Below are 22,833 nucleotides of genomic sequence, written 5' to 3'. Positions count from 1 at the left end.
TAATCAGATTCGTCCATACTACTATTTTCACTGTCGTCACTGCTATCATCACATACATTAATAATTATATGTTCGTTTTCTATAATATTATCTATTTTCACATCTCTTTCATAATCTTCCCTTATTAATTTAACAGTTCTATTCACAACCTTTTCCCAGTCTCCTTTAGTCACATGTTCACAAGCTTCTTCTAATAATTTTAGCATTTTTTTTGTGGTAAATGGGGGTTCTGTATTGTGTCTTGCAGCATATCCCTTAATTTGAGCCCACACCAACTCAATCGCATTATACTCACAATGGTAAGGCGGCAACCGTATAACTCTGTGCCCATGTTCTAATGCTATTTCGTCAATGACGTATCGGATCTTGGTTGGTTTGTTTTCTTTTAAAAGACGTACTAATTCCGCTTTTAACATATTCATGTTTGCATCTACGCCATTTTTACGAAGCCATGCGACGATATCAGCTTTCTTTTGGGATTGGGCAGGTGGCTTGTCAATTTGCATCGAGTGGTATGGGGCGTTGTCCATAATTATAATAGATGGTTCAGGGAGGCTACACAACATTGAGGTAAACCATTCAGTAAACTTTTCTCCATTCATGTCTTCATGATAGTCTCCAGTGGTTTTTGACGCAAAAGCCATGAGAGAACCTTCGACAAACCCGTTGATGGTTCCGGCGTGACAAATTATAAGTCGCGATCCTTTTCCTACAGGAACTTTGGAAGTAGATGCTGCTGTGTCATCGTTCCAAGAACGGCCTACAGTATGGTTAGCATTAAGCCATGTTTCATCCAAGAACACAACATTTTGCCAATTTTTGATTTCTTTCACTTGCCGTAAAAAAGTATACCTTGCCATCGCTATATCAAATCTTTCCATCAATATTTTGCGTTTGTTACATTTTTTGTATCGAAATCCAATGGTCTTCAAAATCTTCGTTAAAGAACTTTCCCCACCGAAGAATAATCCAGCTTCCTTCAGTGAATGCACCAACTTTTTTCTTGTTGGATACTCCTTCTGTAAATAGTAGCCGTAAACATGTCTTCGGATAGCATCGGCATCAAAGCTATCGATGCCTACGACTGGTTTTGCTCGTTTTCTCTTTTTTGGTGTGTGAAGTTTATTTTCTTCTGTGCCAGTCTCGCCATATTTTTTTTTAGTTATCCGTCTAACAGTTCGTTGTCCAATATTAAGCGCATCAGCTACGCGTTCAACCACTGACGTTATAGGTAAAATTGGCCCTCCATTTTGAGCTTCACGATCGAAATAGTTACGAAGGCGTATTAGGAACTCACGTGTCTGACTATTTAGAACAGTTCTCTGCGTACGTTCGGTCATATCGACGAAATCCACAACAAAGGGCTTGAACAGAGTCCAAATTAACGAGCAAGGGTCAACAGTAATGCAGTATCAATATTTGAAATCCAAAGCCAGGTCAAAACTATATCACAATCGCATTGCACTGACAGTTTATACTTTTCGAAGCAACGTCAATTCGAAACTGCTTTGTTTTGCATTGAGCATTGACGCGAGTTTGCCGGAGGTAGTAGTTGTGCTAGCCAGCGATCCTATGTGACGATCGTATTAGATTCCATTTTTAAAAATTTATTGATATTTTTTTGCGATTTCAGAGGTTTGTCCACATAGTGAAAATTGTTCATATTCACAAGTACATTCACCCCTTAAATGGTGCAAACTGATTTTTCTACACTTGTATACATTTAAGAAATCAATTTAATAAATAAATTTTGAGTCCTAAACCTAAAACTACATTCGATAAAATTTATGAATCTCTGCACATCACTATCGTCAATAAAGTAATACAATTATTTCCTTCAAAGTCGTTATCAATTAATACGGAACTTCATGAGCGGACAAACGTCAAACCGGCCATCATAGCGTGCCGCTAGTTTAAGTATAAATTGTCTTCTTCTTAAAACAGATCTGCAATAAATAAAAGCAAGAAAAGAGATTTTGTGATGAATCAAACAAATCTATATGGTGCAAAAAGTCAGCTACCAAGCAAACAATACGAAATATTACTGTGTACACGCCACAACTTATAATGTGCACAGTAAAATAATACTTCAGGTCACTGGTATTATGGTTGTTTATTTACTGACAACTGCAAACTTAGAACAACAACAATTTTTACTTGCCTCGACATAATATGTTTCCTTACACTATGAACTTTAGCGCGACATACAGGAAATCAGCGCCATCTGTGTTTGATCATGAAAACTAAACTTATATACCTGATTATGAACTTAAAAATGTCTTAGCAGATTATACATACTGCTTGCTTCGTGTGCACGCCATTCCTGCGACCCGTATTCTTTACTTGAACTCTCGTAGACTCGTATTTGACTGATTTTTTCCTTTGGAGGTACGGTACGGAACCCAAAAAATAGCTAAACAATGACCAGCCTTAGTATTTAAGCACATAAACTAAACTTATTTCCGTTTCAAGGGAAAGGTAGAAAGAAACAAACAAATAATAGGGTTAAAGCCATATAAAAAGTGAAGCTTCCTCCGGACTTGGGGCTCGTTACCGGAACAACAGTCAACGAGCGAAAAACGCGTTCATTAACGCCTTCCCTCCCCCCCTTCCCCCCGTCCACTTGAACCTCACCGGAAATAAAATAAATGGGTCCACTAAAACAGAAAAATCTATATTACGGTGCAATATTATGCAGGAAAATTCAGGTACCAAGCAATCAATCCGCCATATTGCTTGTTCATGTATTACCCGTATTTTTTACTTGACCTCTCGTAGACTCGTATTTGACCGGTATTTTCCTTTGGAGGTACGGTACGGAACCCTAAAAATACCTATACAATGACGCACCTTAGTATTTAAGCACATAAACTAAACTTATTTCCGTTTCATTCAAGGGAAAGGTAGAAAGAAACAAATAATAGGGTTAAGGCCATATAAAAAGTGAGGCTTCCTCCGGACTTGGGGCTCGTTACCGGAACAACAGTGAACGAGTGAAAAACGCGTTAATTAACGCCTTCCCCCCCCCCTTCCCCCCGCCCCTACCCCAGTCCACTTGAACCTCACCGGAAATAAAATAAATGGGAATAAAAACCGGTAGAGGTGGGAAAAGGGTAAGCGGATATATTTACAAATGGCAGTGGAAAACTGTTTTTTTTCTATTCCTATTATACCTACTGAAAATAATGGTTTGGATGTTGTAGGGTTTCATAATATTGCAAGTGACTTTTATAGTTTTGTCCAGTTCGTCTGTCTGTCCGTCTTTTCAGCTTTTTGTCTTTTAAACAATGTTGCAGGGTCCGGTTCCATAATATGACAAAGAACTCTTATAGTTTCGTCCAATTAGTCCGTCCGTCTGTCTGTCTGTCTTGTTAGCTTCCCTTACCCAACTGTACCTATTTAACCGGTGTAAACGTAGCTGTACGAGTAGGTAAGCTCTCGTGTGGTCACTAAGGGCCTATTTGCCTGTCAAAAATAATTTATTTCTCAGTGATTAGGTACTAAATAGAGGTCCTTTGTTAGTTCTAAGTGTAGTAACTATTTTAAACTTACAATGCACGTCAAATAATTGTGACGTCACATACCAGCGCGTACTAAGTGCGTGTTTAGACGTCATAGAAGTCATAGAAGCTCGCATACTAAGTGCGTGTTTTGACGTTTGATTAAAAGATTTGACTAGTTGTCAAACACCGAATTCTCCCAACTTCTAACAGACTTGTATTATAATCTATATCCATACTAGTATTATAAATACGAAAGTGTGTCTGTCTGTCTGCTAAGCTTTCACGGCTGATCCGATTTTGGCGAAATTTGGTACAGAGATAGCTTTCATCCCGGGAAGGACATACTTTTTATCCCGTCAAATCAAAGATATGCTATACTATGATCTTTTTATGTTGTATCTTTGGTCTGCTCCAAACTGCAGCATCATGCAGTACTGGCAACTTAACAAATCTAAACAAGAGTAAAGGTTAACACAGTAATTACGGCCAACCTGTATGTAAGACAGGTTTAATATTAATGGGTTGAGTTTGTTTAATGTTCAGTTCTATTAGGAAAGTTTGGTGAGTAAAGTTTAGTCGCAAAGTGGACGTATAAAGGCGTTTATGAAAACTAACTTTTATTATGTTCTTGGGTTTGTCGAAATATAAACTTGGGCAGCCGGGTCAGTACTTCGAGTTGGGAAATTAAGTCAGTTGCGAACTCGTTATATCGAATAAACAAGTAACCATGCATTATGAATTTAAGGAAAAAAGAAAATACCAAATCTTGGACATCTTGTGAAATATTTTAGCTTGGCTAATACGGCGTTTTATTTGTTGTAGACGACCCAGATCCGAAGTTCTGTGACCTTTCAATCTCAGATGGAAGGGAAATTTCAGGTTTCTTTGAAATTAACGTTGCTTTAGTTTATGGATAAGCCTTTAGTTTAGCTTATACGGTCCAGATAGCAAATCGTAGCTCTCGTGTTACCTTAGCACTCGATTTGCGGCAACAATACGCCTTGTTCTATAAAAAGCCTACAGTTGCCCCGCGGCGATGTGTCAAACGGCGACCTTGCCCCACATGCTCTATTGTTAAGGGCGCCCTCTCACACCCAGATACGGATTTCGAGAGAAAAAACTTGGATATGGAAGAATCTGTTCTTTTAGGATGGCTACAGCCTACAGAGCACAGACTTTTCAGTCGGAGTTTAGTTGGACTTAGCTGCCACTTAAAAAGGATTTTCAGTACGCTACAGGTCGACATAGCAACGGGGGAGGGAACGCCCCGCACACCCTGACAGGCCCTAACCCTACGGTACCTAACGTACGGGTGTGCGGGGCGTCCCCCGCCTCATACCCCGATTGCCATCGCAACCTGACGCAGGCTATAACTTGTTTATTTTATTTTATTTGTTTTTTTGCAATCAACAGCGATATATACAATATAATTTTACATAATAACAGACTGAAAATAAGGCCAAATAGGATTACAATTTTTTACAGATTACTTAAATAGATATTAAATATAAATTTATAACAGTACGTTTGATAATTTAAACAAGCTTTACAATAATATAATAATATGAAAATATAAAAGTCAATTAACTAGTAAAAATACCTAGTAGGTGATTCGCAACATATGTATGTGTGTGTATGTATGTGTGAGTGTATGTGTGTCTGTGTGTGTGTGTGTGGGTGTGTGTTTGTGTGTGGGAGAGAGAGTATGCGTGAGTGCGTGCTTGTGGGTTATGATATTATGCGGATTTATGTACTATTATAGATACTAGTATAATTATTATCAGTTACATATAATTATTATTTTTCCGATGCAGGTTTAATTAATAATTTAAATCGAACAGTCAATTCTGACAGCGCTCGCAGCTCAGAATAATGCTCGCAGCGGTGCTCTAGAAATCCGATACGGATAACCATACTGTGTGCTGAAAGCGCTATTCGGTAGAGTTCCAAATTCAAATTATTAACTAAGCTAAAGAAAAAAAATGAATATCAATACAAGTTATTCAGGAAGGAAGATTATTCCAAATTCAAATTTATCATAGTTACCTTTCTGAACAGTTGTAAGAAACAACCATTACATCTAAATTCAAACTTATAATATGAAATGAAATTCCATAGGTACTTACTTTTCTGGACGGTTGTGATACTGTCCGGGAAGTTTAACTTTCGAACCAACCTACAGAGTATGAAATGTGCACATTTCATATCATTTTTTAGAAAATGCTATTTTCATAATAAATCAATGTTTGGAATAGTTGAGCTAACCTTTGGTAGGACACAAGATTACAAGGAAGAGCTAATTCATCATTCGCCGGAATGACGCTGTCGGTGCTGTCGTGAAACGCACAAACAAACGCTCGAAATAGATAAAAAAAACCGGCCAAGTGCGAGTCAGGCTCGCGCAACAAGGGTTCCGTACTACAGGCGTATTTTTTCGACATTGTGCACGATAATTCAAAAACTTTGATGCATAAAAATAAATAATAACACTATCTGTCACTGTAGATTTTCTGCGATAAGAATATGTACAGTTAGCTATGTATTATTGTTTAATTACATTACATTGATTTTATATATTATTTATATATATGTATATATTATATTATATTATATTGTATAGTATGTACCTATTAGAGTGTATGTTTATGTATGCCTATATATCTATTTTTATATATATATATATATATATATATATTTATATTTATAACTACATTGCGACTCCCCGTCTTACAGTTCTATAAGTTCTTAAGTATGGGTTGCCTGGAAGAGATCACTTTAGTGATAAGGTCGCCCTTTGTTTTTTAAGTGTATCCTGTATTCTTACTCTCTGTAATTTTAGTAACAGTAAAGTTGTTTTAAATTAAATTTTAAATTAATAATCTATTTTAGAATTTTGTTTAGAATGCACAGATGAAAAACTTTCATATTATGGTACCCCACTTGATATAGTTATCTTAGGTACTTCTAAAATTGAAAATACTAATTATTAGTTCATGATCGCAATTTGATTATTTTTTGTGTGATGTAACCACAAATTCACGGTTTTCAGATTTTTCCCCGAATGTCAGCTATAAGACCTACCTACCTGCCAAATTTCATGATTCTAGGTCAACGGGAAGTACCCTATAGGTTTCTGGACAGACAGACAACAAAGGTACCTTCCTACCTTCTTTTACTTTTGAGGTACGGAACCCTAAAAACGTTCATAAAGCATGGTACAGACATAACGAATATTGTAGAACAAATCGCAACAACTGAAGGTATGAATATAGCGGTGAAAATATAACGACTCACGTTAGTTTTACGCTTGGAACATAAAAAGTTTATATTGCAGGTAGTCGAAATTACATTACATTGTAATATAATACCTACATATAAACGCACTGTAACTTATGTAAGTATACATGCCGAATTGTGGTCAAGCACTATGAACATAGTCATTATATATCTATATCTAAGCTATACAATATTTCTAGATGAAAAAATTTGATAAAAACAGTAGGTACCTGATATTTAAGATGCAGATAAAAACTGAAAGTTTTATTAAATCATGAAAATATTTAAACTGGATTGGTTAATTTTATATATAACTGTACTCTACTATAATATTATAATTTATTATTGTGGTTTAAATTATGAAACTCAATCAAATTTAATGTTATAATTAGGTCGAATCATTATTGGTTATAATTTTATTTCAAAGCCATTGTCGAAATTAATTTATAATTGATTTATCGAATCAATTAATGTTATTAAGTATAATTAATACTAAAGTTCCTCACAAATCATTCTAATTTTAAAACCAGCCAAGTGCAAGTTGGAGTCAAATAATTATATTATTTCATTGCGATGATTTATTAGAACCTTGATCTCTTTAGGGTTGCGTACACGAAGGGTGCCAGTGGGACTCTATTACTAAGACTCCGGTGTCCGCCCATCTGTCTGTCTGTCAGCGGGCTATATCTCTTGAACCGTAATAGGTAGAGAGTTATTTTTTTTACAGAATGTGTATTTCTATGCCGCTATAACAACAAATACTTTAATGAAAATGAAAATTAAAAAAAGTGTTATTTCTTGTACGACGCGACGGTACGGAACCCTTCACGTGCGAATACGACTCGCACTCGACCGATTTTTTACAGCTTCAAGGGACCGTAGACTTTAAGCATTTGCTCTTAATTTCAACTTGACACACGAGTTCCTGACATAAAGAGTCTTAACAGACAAACAGTCAGACAACGAAGTGATTTTGTAAAGGTTATATTTTCCTTTTGAACTACGGAACCCTAAAACGAGTTGCCATTAAAAAATGTTCGTCCTTTTCCTTGTGATGTGCACCCAGAGTATTTTTACCGCTATTTTCGCCCGCAGCCGACACCAGGGCGGCAGTAAATAGGGTGGTACATAAATTATTACAAGAGTGGCTTTCTTACAAGAAAGGATAGTTTTATTCGCGTCCTGTCCTCGTAAAATGCTGACTCGAAGATGAAATGGTCCAACCCAAGATATATCAAAGATATTTTCCGAAAGGCTAGAGTGGCTAATCCAAATTATCATGTTAAATTAGCTTGACAGTTGATTTTATAACTTAGAATAAGTTCCAAGATTGTTCACTGTATGGATACAAGTCAGTAGTCACTTTAATGGCACGCCTGAAGATGTTTTACAAGTTACCCCCCGTTCCCACTTGTCGTTTGTCGGGCCCGGATTTAAATCGGATGTTCCAGTGGCAGAACATGTTATATGAAGCTATTCACACTTGTCGGAAACTAATTTTATGTCAAAACTAGCATATGCTCGCGACTTCGTCCGCGTGGACTACACGAATTTCAAACCCCTATTTCACGCCCTTAGGGGTAGAATTTTCAAAAATCCTTTCTTAGCGGATGCCTACGTCATAATAGCTATCTGCATGCCAAATTTCAGCCCGATCCGTCCAGTAGTTTAAGCTGTGCGTTGATAGATCAGTCAGTCAGTCAGTCATTCAATCAGTCAGTCAGTCAGTCAGTCCTGACCTTTTCCTTTTATATATGACAAAATGTACTTTTACTTGAATATCAAGAGACAGACGTCAAGTGGGAACTTTGGGGGTTTAATAATACCTAATTCGAACAGAGCCAGCAATACATGAAACATACTCGAGGTTTCGTCAATATACAGCACGTTTGCGCTTGCGAGGATATTGTATTGTTTACTCTGTATTCTTTAGTTTACTTTTTGAAAATCTACACTAATATAATAAAGAGGTAAAATTTGTAAGTTTGTTTGTAGGGGGTAATCTCTGGAACTACTAAACCGATTTTGAAAATTCTTTCACCAGTAGAAAGCTACATTATTCTTGAGTAACAAAGGCTATAGGTATCTTATTTTGAAAAAAAATTAGAGATCCTTATGAAAATTGTAATAAGCTGGGGCGGGTCACTATTGACAATAAAGTTAAAAGTACCAAGTGGCACCTTCATCTTAGCTTGTACATTGTCCTACCTGTCACATATTTAAAATTTAAAAATCTTTACTGAAAGCTGAAATGCTTCAAGTTCTTGATGCCGTTGTTTTGAGAGGAACGAAAGGATGTTTGCTTCAACTTTGCTTTGTGAAACTGTAGTTTTCTTTATTTCTAACTAGCTCCATGTAAACAAAGGAGCTTGTTTTACTGAATTATTGTAACTTGCACAGTTCGGGCACTCGGGTCTCGGAGTCAGTCGCTATGTGAACAAGGAAACGAACAACTTCTTGTTTTACGGTAATAATAATATTAATAGTATGAATTTGTTGTGGGCTCTTCTCAGACCCGGGCGCGTTTGGAACCCTCGTAGCTTTAGTTTTAAGTTTGCGTAATAATTATCACCACTAGGTATATCTTACAAATCCAACAACTGCCAATCTAAAAGAGTAATTTATTACCTATCTTTACATAGTACAAAAAGTCGCTTCCCGCTGTCTGTATGTATGAACGCGTAGATCTTTTAAACTACGCAACGGATTTTAATGCGGTTTTCACCAATACATAGAGTGATTCAAGACGAAGGTTTGTAGCTATATATTAATTCTCAAAAAATTAGAGATCCCTAGAGAAATTGAAATAATGTGAATTAGGTCGGAAAAATTCCTCTCATTTGAGAGTTTCCGAGGCAATGACACCTCAATGACACCACATTAGTAGTAGTAGTAGTAGTAGTAGACATTGCACCCATGCAAAGCCGGGGCGGGTCGCTAGTTATTTTTTCTTTTCTTTTTTTTTTTTATAAAGAACATTAGCCATGTTAAATGACTAATATTCCCCTTTCCTCTCCAACTAAGCGTCAAGCTTGTGCTAGGAGTAGGTACGACAATAGTGCAACGGGCAGGGTTTGAACCGTCGACCTTTCGGTTTTCAGTCCACTCCCTTACCGGTTGTTTCAATAAATCATTTGATTTTGACTTTGACTTTGCTCCATGTAAACAAAGGAGCTTGTTTTACTGAATTAATTGGATTTCTAAAGGTCGATGTACATTACTTTCGATCGCGTACTGTAGATAGAGTAGCTAGGTAGAGGTTATGACAGATGAAAGTTACCATTGTTTAAACAATAAAGATCGACGCCGCGTCGCGATTGCTCGGTAGTCGGTTATAAATTAGAAAAGTTAGAGTATTGGTAATAACAAAGTTAGTTTACGAGGAACCCGGCCCGCTACGCCCTGGCCTGAATTCGTGGAGGTCTCTTAATCTAAATACATAAAATGAAAAGAACTGACTGACTAACTGACTGATCAATTTTTTTTTTGTATCTCATTAGAACGGCAGTGCCACTTACACTAACTAGATAATTAATAATAAATTTAAATACAAATAAAGGTACAAGAAAAAAGACATAAAATACAAAACGATAAAAAATCAAAGGATATCAAATCAAACTATCAACGCACAGCTCAAACTACTGGACGGATCGGACTGAAATTTACATGCAGATGACGTAGAATCCACTATGAAAGTGTTTTTTTTAATTAGACCCCTAATTTACCACACCTTTAGTGGCTCGTATCCATCGATATAAATGACAAGATAATGGTCATGGTGATTATGGTCAAGCAAACAACATTTTTCACGGTTTAGAAACCAAATAAATCAGCGCCACCTCTTAGCTACTAATGAACGACCCGTTTGAAATCCAGACGTCACTGAGGTTGCATTGGTGCTATAGCACCAATAAGTCGGTGCTATTTTGTTTGTTCAATAACCCTGTCCATATGAAAGTCAATGCTCGTATCAGAAAACGTTTCGTAGGAGTAGATTGGACTTTCAGGTTTCCAGTTTCCTCAGGATGTTTTCCTTTACGAACAAAACAACGATAAGTTAAAGGATTGAATCCCGCAAATGAAAATGAAACTTTAGAACAACAGAAATCAATTTACAATCTTCAGTCCGTCGTTCCGTCTGCGACCGTATGTAAACATAATATAAATATACAATAAAAAATTATCAAATTTTAGGGTTCCGTACCCAAAAGGGAAAAAGGAACCCTTATAGGATCACTTCGTTGTCTATCTGTCTGTCGGTATGTCTGTCAATTCAAAGAAATCAATGCCTATAGCCCCTATAGTGTAGGTACTTCCCGTTGAACTAGAATCATGAAATTTGGCAGGTAGCAATGTCTTATAGCACAAGTAAAAGAAAACATTCGTGAATTTAATATTAATACATCACAAAAAAAATGCAATTTAGTGTTCACGACTAAATATGTTTACTAAATCATAGCATAGATGGCGCTGTCCATCATTAACTTGCAGTGATGGAGCTAAAAAAAAATGTTATACTGGTTTGAGATTTCTTGTACAATGGTACGAGACCCTTTGTGCGCGAGTTTGCTCGCGCTTGACCGGTTTTTTGTACAATTAAAAAAATTACATCTCTATAATTTAAAAATGAGCCACTAAATGTGTTGCTCATCGGAAATCTCGAGAACCTGAACCGATTTCGCTAATTCTCTTTTTATAATATTCCTAGAAGTACGAGGATGGTTCTTACGGGAGAAAAATTTAATTCAACCTCCCCCTCAATATTCTAAACTCCACCCGAGCGAAGCCGGGGCGTGTCAGCTAGTTGTCATATTATAATAATATTGCATTTGCCTTTGTAAACACCGCGGCCGTGAACCTGTGATGAAAAATTAATTTATCATATTCATAACAACGGCCATATTGTTTCTCGCGCGGGCCACGTACTCGCACCTTCCGTTCCGGAAAACGGTTTTCAATTTCACTCGGAACGCACCTTTCTGCCATAAAAGGTAATAAGATACCAATTTTCGTTTACCGAACGTCAATTTTCGATTTTATTGACCAAGCACCTGCAATCGGAGAAATACAATATGTAATTTGCTTGAAAAAGGTAAGCCAAAGAGAACAATCACACCGATTTGATCTGGCATTTTGTTTTCGATATCATTAGGCTGTTCTCAATTTGGCTACTATCACTCGAGTTATCTATGATAACCTAGTCTATGACATCGCCCTCCTATCTGGGATTCGAATCAGGCATCAGGGTACGCACCTTTGACTTTTCAAAGCTAAATATGTGTTTTTTAAGCAATTTAATATCACTTGATGTAACAATGAATGAAAACCACATTCCATAATTTTTTCACAGGTGTGTGAAGGCTGCCAATCCGCACTTCGCCAGCGTAGTGGACAGCGGCCTAAGCCCATCTCATTCTGAGAGGAGACACGTACTCAGTAGTGACCTAGGGATGGGTTAATCATGATTCGTCGACTTTTGAACGCCACAGCTTTTTTCGTTTGCGGAGATACTACTATTAACATCATTTTCAACCCAACATAGGCGTCACTACTTAGCGACGGTCTCCTTTCAGAATGAAAATGGTGCAGGCCATAGTCCACCACTCTGGTCAAGTCCAGATTGGCAGACTTCACATACCTTTGAGAAAATTATGGAGAACTCTCTGGCATGCAACTTTCTTCGCGATGTTTTTCTTCACCGTCAAAACACATGTTTCAAATTCTATAAGGTCATTAAGCAATGAGCACCACTGAGTTATCTATCTATCTATCTATCTATCTATCTATCTATCTACCTATCTATCTATATATCCATCTATCTATCTATCTATCTATCTTTAAAACCTCTACATTTCATCTGATAGTTGTATGTACACTAGCAAGACTAGCCGTGACGTGATTGTTCTAACTAGAAGCCGGGTTAAGATGGGATTGAGCGAGACTCGGGCCGGGACTTGCCCGGGATGAAAGGGACCGCAGTTTCCGAAAGCCGCTTTGATCTCCAGAGATAAACGCATTTTAATCTTGAGTATGGAACCGAGAACACCGCAAAGTGAGTCCGCGAACTATTTTGTTTACAAATATAATTTTATTTACTGAGCGGACGTAGCCCCGAGCCATTGTGGTTTTGTGGTCAAAGCGTTGAATTCCTGACTGGCACCTTTAAGTTTTGTATGCCACATTCAGGCCTTTTAGGGTTCCGTACCTCAAAAGGAAAAACGGAACCCTTATAGGATCACTTTGTTGTCTGTCTATCTATCTGTCTGTCTGTCTGTCTGTCTGTCTGTTAAGAAACCTAATAACCTAATAACTACCCATTGACCTAGAATCATGAAATTAGGCAGGAAGGTAGGTCTTATAGCAGACATGAGGGGAAAAAATCTGAAAACAGTGAATTTGTGGTTACATCACAAGAAAAAAATTAAAATGTGTTCATGAACTTGGTATTTTCAACTTTCAAAGTAAGATTACTATACCAAGTGGGGTATCATATGAAAGGGCTTTACTTGTACATTCTAAAACAGATTTTAATTTATTTTTAGGTATAAAAGTTTTTGATTTACCGTGCAAAATGTCAATAAAATACGATTGTAGTACCTACGGAACCTTCAGTGCGCGAGTCTGACTCGCACTTGGCCTGGTTTTTTTTGGGAAGAAAGGCAATGTTTTTGCAATGTATGTGTGTATATGATTTGACTATCTTATTCCCGCGACCTCGTCCGCGTGGACTACACAAATTTCAAACCCCTATTTTACCCCCTTAGGGGTTGAATTTTCAAAAATCCTTTCTTAGCGGATGTGTACGTCATAATAGCTATCCATCGATGTAGCTATCTGCATGCCAAATTTCATCCCGATCCGTCCAGTAGTTTGAGCTGTGCGTTGATAGATGAGTCAGTCTGTCAGTCAGTCACCTTTTCCTTTTACATAGATTGATTGTCGGGTAAACCTCAAGTGACCTTGAAGAAAACTTTCCTTACGTGATCTGAGGTCTTCCTCGCAAAGTTTCCAACATAATAGGCGATCGTTATACACAGTTTAGCACGAAGTACGAACCCGAAGTTTTTATGATTACGCGAAATTTGCCCGAGTTTAGTTATTCATACGAGCGAACCTCTTGTCGTGTTCCGAGAACGATTTTCGATTTCAATAAGGACGGTCCTTTTTGGCGGTAAAAAGTTTTTCAAGTAGGTACACACCAGTTTTGTGTAACCGATCCTCAATTTGTTCAAGATCGGTTCACTTCCGTTACCCGATAATATGGGGAAAACGAAATGGTACCAAATTTTCAAGTATACTTACCTATTCTTTACATTTTATTTAAGTATTATTAAATGACATTTGCGAAGGAGATGAACAAAAATTGTATGGACGCGTGCTCCAGAATGTACAGAGATGATATATGTGCCATTTAATAGTAAAAATCTTCTATTTCAAGAAAAAAAAGTCGTAGGTTGGTTCGCAGTTGTGGCATTAAGCTTGTGATAGGCATAAAAAGACTTACATCGAGGGGCCGTAAAGTAAAACAGAGAGACAGACAACAAAGTGATCCTATAAGGGTTCCGTTTTTCCTTTTGAGATAAAACAAAATCGATTTACATTCTTATTTTTTTCAATCATTTTCAGCGATTGCTTTAAAATGTAAAGAGTTATTCAAAATTAATTGTATATTTTATCTGAATTTATTATAATACCTGTATATATTTGTTCAGCCTGGGGCAAATGTTGTCCATCTCGTTTTTTTCAGTTTATGTACTTAATCGTTTAACTTTATATTTCAACCAACAATAGTGATAAAATAACTAATATGATAGTTAAAGTCATTGAAACTATAGGATGGATACAGGGCAAAGTTCATAAGATTGCACCAGTCTGCAGATGAGAGCTGCCAACCTAGATCATCTGAGTTATTGTTTATTATTTTCTAGAGCAGCAATGTCCTTCAAAATACCTTAGCTTGAATGGTGAACAAGTTCTCTAGTTTAACTGTGCACACGGCTCTGCACGCGCAGTATGGGGAGGGCACATAGTTCGTAAAACCGATAGACGTTGGGGTCTCAAGGTGCTGGAATGGCGACCTCGCAAAGGAAGACGCAACGTTGGAAGACCGCCCACTAGAACGACTTCCGACGAGTCGCTGGATTCAGGCAGCGCAAGACCGTGGCGTGTGGAAGTCCCTACAAGAGACCTATGTCGTGCAGTGGACGTCTATCGGTTGATGATGATGATGACTTATACCGATACGACATAAACACAGACACGAGCTAGGTACCTGAAATGCAAGAGTATAGTGGTAGTATTTTACTTACTTGGCGAGATGTGCGCCACGCAGAGCAGCACGAACTGCGCCGCGCGCTGCATCGCTCGCTAGCGCGCTGCGCATGCCACACCGACACCCGCGCCCATGCACTACACTGTGTCCCCACCCACAGCGCCGTTACTAGCCGCACCTGCAATACGAACTCTAGGTTATCAACAACTCTATGGTGAATGTACTCTGCACAGATCTGACATACTATCCTAATCCTAATCCATACTAATACTATAAATGTGAAAGTTTGTCGGTCTGTCTGTCTGTCTGCTAGCTTTTCACAGCCCAACGGTTTAACCGATTTTGACGAAATATGGTACAGATGTAGGAGTATAGTAATGAATAAAAAAACATTGCGGCGCTGACAGCGATAAGCGATAATGTGTTGCGATATGATGTGACGTACGCGCGACAGACGTACGCGACTGACGTCTAGAGTCCACGCTTAACTACACAAGTTTTCCTCATAAGTTTCGACTTCTAAACAACTACCGCATATCATAAATCGAATCAAAATAAATAAATTAAGAAATCCTAAATAAACGGTTTTAAATTATAGCTCCATTTAATATATCGATCACTTAATTCAAGCAACTTCAATCGGAGTTTTTTTAAATTGTTAATTTTACTAAAACTCTACGTAAACAACTCTTTATTTTTCGAACGATTTGCGATAAATTAGGCTTAATTAAAAGCGATTTTCGCATTAAACAGTCAACTCAAACGACTGAACATGAAAATATACGAGGTTGAAATAAATAAAACAGCACGTAGCAAAACTAATTACGCTCGGTTCACTTGTGAATCGGAGTTCATTCGGTAATGAAATTCCGAGCCATGGCCTGACCAGCCCCACTCTGTTCTTTCAGCAGTGACCTTGTGAAAATTCACACGCAAGATAGAACCTTTTTTTTCCTTTTTTAGCTGTAAGTGACCATCTACAGAAAAATCTTAATAAATGCGAAAGTGTGTTTGTTTGTTGGTTTATTGTTAGTATGAAAATGGATTGATCACTTTAAAAGAGCAACCGCCGAGTTTCTTGCTGGTTCTTCTCGGTAGGAACGGCATTCCGAACCAGTGGCAAATTAAACTAGTTGACGATTCAAAATCACTTGTAAAAGTTTACTTGAATAAAATATATTCTATTCTATGCTATTTTATCACTCTTCAGTCATGGTCCTGAGTTGGCAAACTTAATACTCCCAGAATAAACATTGCTGCCAAAAATAAAATACGTTTGAACACCCGATGATATGAATATTTGGGTGCTGAATTCACTCCATTAAATAAAAGTTATTTTGATTTTTCATGTTGAAATTTCAAACTGATGAAATTTCCTTCATATGTATTATACGTAGACGAATAGATATTGACATCAAACGTTCAAATTGTCCTTCACGCGTGTCTATAAAAGTTACATATTATTGAAGTTTTGGGAATTATATAATTAGGGAATTTGATATAAGTCCCGCAAATTGCTAATGCGCGTGGCCGCCATTTTAGTGACGTCAGCAGCTGTAGACTGAAGTTTCGAGCTGATGGTAAATTTTTACTTAAATATACGTCAATTGACGTCAAAATGCAATTTGCGGGACTAACCACTTCTATCACCGTTTTGAGAATCCTACTAATATTATAAATGTGAAAGTGTGGATGTTTGGATGTTTGTTACTCAATCACGCAAAAACGGCTGAACGGGTTTGGATGAAATTTGGAATGGAGATAGATTATACCCTGGATTAACACATAGGCTACTTTTTATCCCGGAAAATCAAAGAGTTCCCGCGGGAATTTTAAAAACCTAATTCCACGCGGACGAAGTCGCGTGCATCAGCTAGTATTACTGTAATTATAATTAACTACCATTATAAATCTAATTGAGTCCGTAAAACAGCCGAGTCGAATCGAAAAAAAAAACCTTTTATTTTTCAGAAGGCGGATTTGCTTCAGGCTCTGCAAAGGGGGTGTTTCGGCAGTCATCCGTCGCTCCTCATTGTCTCCGACGTGGCTTTGATTAAACAATTTCTTTGTAAAAGGCAAGTTAATCTTTTGTCCGCACGCCGCGCCGTGGGCGGGCGGAATCATAATCAGGAAGTATAATTACTTGAACGGTTGTAAGGTCGTCGAATTTTAGCTAATTTCTTTTAAGGGGAGTTTATACGTAGAGCGCTCCAAACAAATGGAGATTGACTCTAGTTTGAATGTTAATCAATCAAAAATGGTCAATGGTCCTAGCGCTATAAGATTTTTTAAGGAAATAGCAAAAAGGTTAGTCGACATCACAGGAGACCGAAGAGCTGGCAGCTACCTCGGGCGAAGAATTAGCCTAGCTATCCAAAGGGGGAACGCTGCCAGTATCTTCGGAACCTTGCCTAAAGGGACTCCTTTTAATAATATATTTTAGTTATAATATTATATTTTTTAAGGTTTTAGTTTTAGTTTAAATTATTAATTTATCTATTATTATTATTAAATTTTATCTCGCTCACACAATTTAGATTTCTGAATCGCAATAATATAAATTTTTTTTTAAAGATAAATGTTTATCAATCAAACTCAATGAAATTTTCTAGACACGTTCAGAAACTAATATGTGTGACTGCGCTATGCCAGATTTTCGTAAAATATTTGTATAATAAGATAAAGAGATATCGCGCACCACGGAGAATTTCCGTATGGTTTTTTTTTTGCAAAATCTGTGAACTATAGAACTACACAGAAGTGCGCGCACTGCGGAATTAATTGCGGACCGGATTTTGATTAAAAAAAATTGAAATTTGCGGATTTTAAAACGCACCGCAACTAATCGCACGGTGGTGTGCGCTAGCTCTTTTAAAGTTACACGGGCTCAAATATTTTCATACAAATATTTCAACTCATGTAAATGATAAGCAAGCTTGGGAATGAGTTGCTTAACGGATTGTGATAGTTCTAATAAGTTTCAATAATTTTGTAAAGTGGTGATAATAAAAAGAATACCCGGCTGAATTTGTTGTGGGCTCTTCTCAGACCTGGGCGCGTTTGGAACCCTCGTAGCTTTAGTTTTAAGTTTGCGAAATAATTATCACCACTATATCTTAGAAATCCAACATCTGACTTTCAAAAAGAGTTATTAATTACCTATTTTGAATAAATCATTTGACTTTGACTTTGACTTTGTAACTCTAAAACAGAATATTTTAAAGAAAATCTGACAAACCACAGGACACACATTAGTATCTAGAATGTGTCTATAAAATTTTATTGAGTTTGATTGGTTAATTTATTCAAATTAGACCCAAACTACGATTGTATGGAGCGAGTGATGGGGAGACCACCATTAAGAATTTTCCTAAATTAAAAAGATAAAGTAAGTAAATAGAAGGCATTAAAAGGAAAAGTAAGTATGATTAGGTAGAGTTTGCGAATTGCGTGGAATTTCACACTTTTCAGTGATTATTTACTTTGTAAACACTTTTGCTATAAAATGAAAGCGGTTTTGCTTAACAGATAGAAGTGTAGGTATTTTAACAAATAATCTTCATTTTAGTTTTATGATTCATCGTTTAGTTTCGTTACTTTCTAAACTATTTAGTAACACATTGGTACTGATTCTGATAAATTTTAGAGTATTCGCGTCCTCTTCTTACTAATGTAATATGAAAAAGACAGATACAGTTTGACACTTTTAAATTTAATTTAGAGCTGTCAAACATCGTGACTTTAGCTGCCTGTATTGTATTGTATTGTATTGTATTGTATTGTATTGTATTGTATTGTATTGTATTGTATTGTATTGTATTGTATAAAACCACACCACGTAGGTACATACCACAATGAATTAGACGATTTTTAACTGCCGATATTTGCCGTTTTATACAATACAATACACTTGCCTTTAAACCACGAAATAAGCTTAAAATCATTATTTAGTAACATCTTGCAGTACAGAGATTATTTTAATTTTTATTGTGAACCGCGTGTGATACCCGCGATTTAGTTCACGTGGATTTCAGTTGTTGAAATCCCATGGGAACTCTTTGATTTTCCCAGTGGGTTTTGCAAGATTAAAAGTAGCCTTTGTCACTCTCCAGGTCTTACTATATCCATGCAAAAAAATCAGCCGATCCGTTGCTCCGTTGTGGCGTGATTGAAGGACAAACCAACAGACAAACAGGCTTTCTGATCTATGCTTCTATATTTAATACCAGATGATGCCCGCGACTTCGTCTGCGTGGATTTAGGTTTTCCAAAATCCCGTGGGAACCTTTGATTTTCCCATGAAAACCTAGCCGACAGACAGACAGACACACTTTCGCATTTATAATATTAGTATGGAGTATGGAAGCATGGATTGTTCAAATATAAAAAGGTAAAGTTTGTAAGTTTGTTTGTAGGGGATTATCTCTGGAACTGCTGAACCGATTTTGAAAATTCTTTCACCAGTAGAAAGCTACATCATTCTTAAATGGTATAGGCTATATTTTATTTTCAAAAAATTTAAGATCCCTACGAAAATTGTAACAAGCAACCCGTGCGAAACCGGGGCGGATCGCTAGTTTATAGTGTGGGTAGGTAGTGATATTGTTCTTTTGAAGTTATCAAATCACATTAAAAGGGGCTTTTATAAATAAGTACAACAGTAGGCTCCCGCGGGTTTTCTCTATTTGTCGAATAACTTGTTCATTTCTGTAGCTTCAACTAGAAAGGCCATAAAGGCGGGAAACATAATAGGATTTTATGTTATTTTATTACCGGTCCAAACCTAATCTAATAACGGCATTGGTGAGGGACAGAATTAAATTACAAATATTGGTAACCTATTCCCAAATGGTTCTTGAGGTGTACGAAAGTGGATGACATAAGTCCTGCAAATTGCTATTGCGCTTGAACCATGTCTCATTAACATCTAAAAGACGTCATTTTGACGTCAGCCGAAATAAAAATATACCATCAGCTCGAAACTTCAGTCTAGTGCTGACGTCACTAAATTGGCGGACACGCGCATTAGCAATTTTGCGGGACTAAAAGTCATCATAATCAACCCATCACGTCATGTCTTAGATCTAGGTATATTATGTCATCACTGGCAATTCACACTGTTCAAAGTATTTGGACTCTAACTTTTAGTGCACGCAATAGGCTCGCGACTGCCAGCTAAAGTCAGGAAGTTTGACAGCTCTAAATTAAATTAGGTTTGTACGTCCTTTTATTATTACGCTAAGAAAAAGATGCAAATACTCTAAATTTTAGTTTAGTTAGGTCGGTAGGTACGTCGGTGGTGTATTGGTGTGTTGGTGTTTTATATCGAGCAAATGATTGCAATCCGCATCGACACGGGCTGATTGGCGTGAAATGGAAACTTTGACACACACAGCGATTGTTTGAGCGTGTAGCGTGCGTTTCTGATTTTCCTTTAATTATCCCGTCATACAAATCCCATTCTTCGCTATTGATGAGAAGATTAGGCTTTTGATTGAATTGCAATCTAGAATTCTGTGGATTAAAATTTTACTTCTACATTTCTAACACGCAACCTCTCACCGGAGACGCAGTTGGAAGATCCCCACTAGGTAGACGGACGACATCAGACGAGTCGCAGGGCTTGTTTCAGGCGCAAGACCGTGGCGTGTGGAAGTCCCTACAAGAGACCTATGTCCAGCAGTGGACGTCTATCGGTTGATAATGATGATGAACCGACAGTTTTAAAGTATAACACAGTAAAGGAGGTCATTCGTACAGTGGGACGTATGCGAAATTGAGATCGCGGTATACTGCGGTTATGCGGTTGTTGACAAGTGCACCGATAACGCGCGGGGAAATTGCCTGCGGGTTGATGGGTTCCCGACAACCGCTGAGTGGTTATACCCGTTGCCGTCCCATATCCGACGGTTGTGTGTGGATGAAAGATTAAAACTTGATTGCACAACGAAAATCAACGTTAATCCTGGCCTTGTGGGGAGAAGTGTAACACGTTACCCGATGTTTTGACAAGTTTTCAGACCGTTTGGTCCAAAAAAAATCATCATTAAACCATCGCCAGCCCACTCAAGGGTCTCCTATCAAAATGTGAAGGGGTTGGCAATAGTCTACTACGCTGGCTAAGTAAAGATTGGCATACTTCACAGATTTTGAGAACATTATGGACAACTCTCAGGCATAAATGTTTCCTCGGGAATTTTGACAGAAAGTTGAAATTTGCACAGAAGTGTAGGTAAAACACTGTAAAAATTATAAAAAAAATATTGCACAGAGTGTTTTCACAGAGAGAATCTATTACTGCTACAGCAATAATAAAAATTTCAGAATAGCAGCTATGAAAATTTAAAAAGCATATAATCCAGCTATGTCGTCTTCTGTTTGCACATGTATTAAGCAAACAAAGAAAAATATCATAAAACACTAGAACTTTTTGTAGTAGTAGGAATGTCTACTCCTAAGCGTGTTACACAACGTTGCACAACAAAATTGTTTAATCAAAGCATAGTTTGGTAGACAAAAGTGGGACATCGGCTGACGGCCGAAATATGCCGGTTGAAGCGCTCGTGGCAATTCCAGCTCTTAAAGAAAGTAAAAAAGTTCACCTCATTGTTGCCCGAGCCGGATCGAATCTTCTCGACTTTCTAACTTTAAAAATAACAATAGGATTCCCAGCAAATATAATTGATAAGACTTTTTTTTGGAGTTCACAATCAAAATGTTGATACAGTGTAGATAGAATGTTCCGCATTTCAGATTATTTCTTCTCAATTTTAGCACACTAAATATAATGGCTTTGAATATACCCGACTTGGTATGTTGTGGGCTTTTCTCAGACCTGGGTGCGTTTAAGACCTTCGTCGCTTTAATTTTATTTTATGTACCTAATTAATTATCACCTTTATCTTACAAATTCAATAATTGACAATCAAAAATGTAGGAACAATGGTAGGTGCCTATTTTGAATAAATGGTTTGAGTTTGATTTGAATGTCTAGAAAAAATCAGTACTAATCTAAATAAAGATTGAGAAGAAAAGTGGTCTTCTTTTTTGGCAAAAAGTTTTCAATCCCAAAGTTTTCAAAACGAAAATCACCAGAAATTTCCTAAAACGATTTCAATCAAATATGTACCCAGATTGGTGTAATTTTAAGGGTCTGAGTGTTATAGTCGGTAATCACATAAAGGATGAATGGCAGCGGACCTAGAAACCCTCCCTGCACAATCGAGATTGTAACTTCTCATCTGTAATGGGATGGTCCTAGTCATTTACGGGCGATCGCTTATAGCGGTCGTGCAGGTAGTTCCAACTTACGATATAAATTTTCGAGAGGTCGTTACCGGCAGGGCTTCGCCCCGGTCCGTTCGGGAATTTCATTACAAAGTTCACTCCGATTCACAAGTGAACTGTGCCTAATTAGTTTTGCAACGTTCGCTGGTTATTTATTCTGACTCCGTATTTATGTTGCGCTGTTTGCCTCGGTTGTAAAATATTGTTTTCAATTAAGATTGTTCCTACACGTACGTCTTACAGTGTTTGATTTCATTATCCGCTGTTTAGCTGCGCTTAGTTATGATTTACTAGCTGATGCCCGCGAATCCACGCGTAAGTACGCGTGGATTTAGGATTTTAAAAATTGATTTTCTGGGATAAAAAGTACCCTATGTCCATCTCTCAGGTCTTAAACTAGACCCATGCAAATCACGTCGATCCTTTGCTCCATTACGACGTGATTGAAGGACAAACCAACAAACCAGCAAAACAACAAACAAACACACTTTCACA

At 37.3% G+C, this 22,833-nt stretch overlaps 1 protein-coding gene across 8 annotated transcripts in view; it reads right to left on the bottom strand.

The window, feature by feature from the left end:
* Positions 1-22,833, bottom strand: part of LOC138404195 (zwei Ig domain protein zig-8-like) — a 452,145-nt gene that overhangs the window by 359,984 nt on the left and 69,328 nt on the right. For all 8 annotated transcript variants that reach the window (XM_069507627.1, XM_069507610.1, XM_069507615.1 and 5 more), the window contains exon 2: positions 15,089-15,229. In XM_069507627.1, coding sequence (XP_069363728.1) covers positions 15,089-15,140 — 52 coding nt within the window. In that variant the 5' untranslated portion in view covers positions 15,141-15,229. The remainder of the gene's footprint in view (positions 1-15,088; positions 15,230-22,833) is intronic.

Source organism: Maniola hyperantus, chromosome 2 (assembly GCF_902806685.2).
Source record: "Maniola hyperantus chromosome 2, iAphHyp1.2, whole genome shotgun sequence".
Lineage (NCBI taxonomy): Eukaryota > Metazoa > Arthropoda > Insecta > Lepidoptera > Nymphalidae > Maniola > Maniola hyperantus.
Note: the sequence above shows the minus strand (reverse complement) of the source record. Positions and strands in the feature narration are given on the sequence as shown.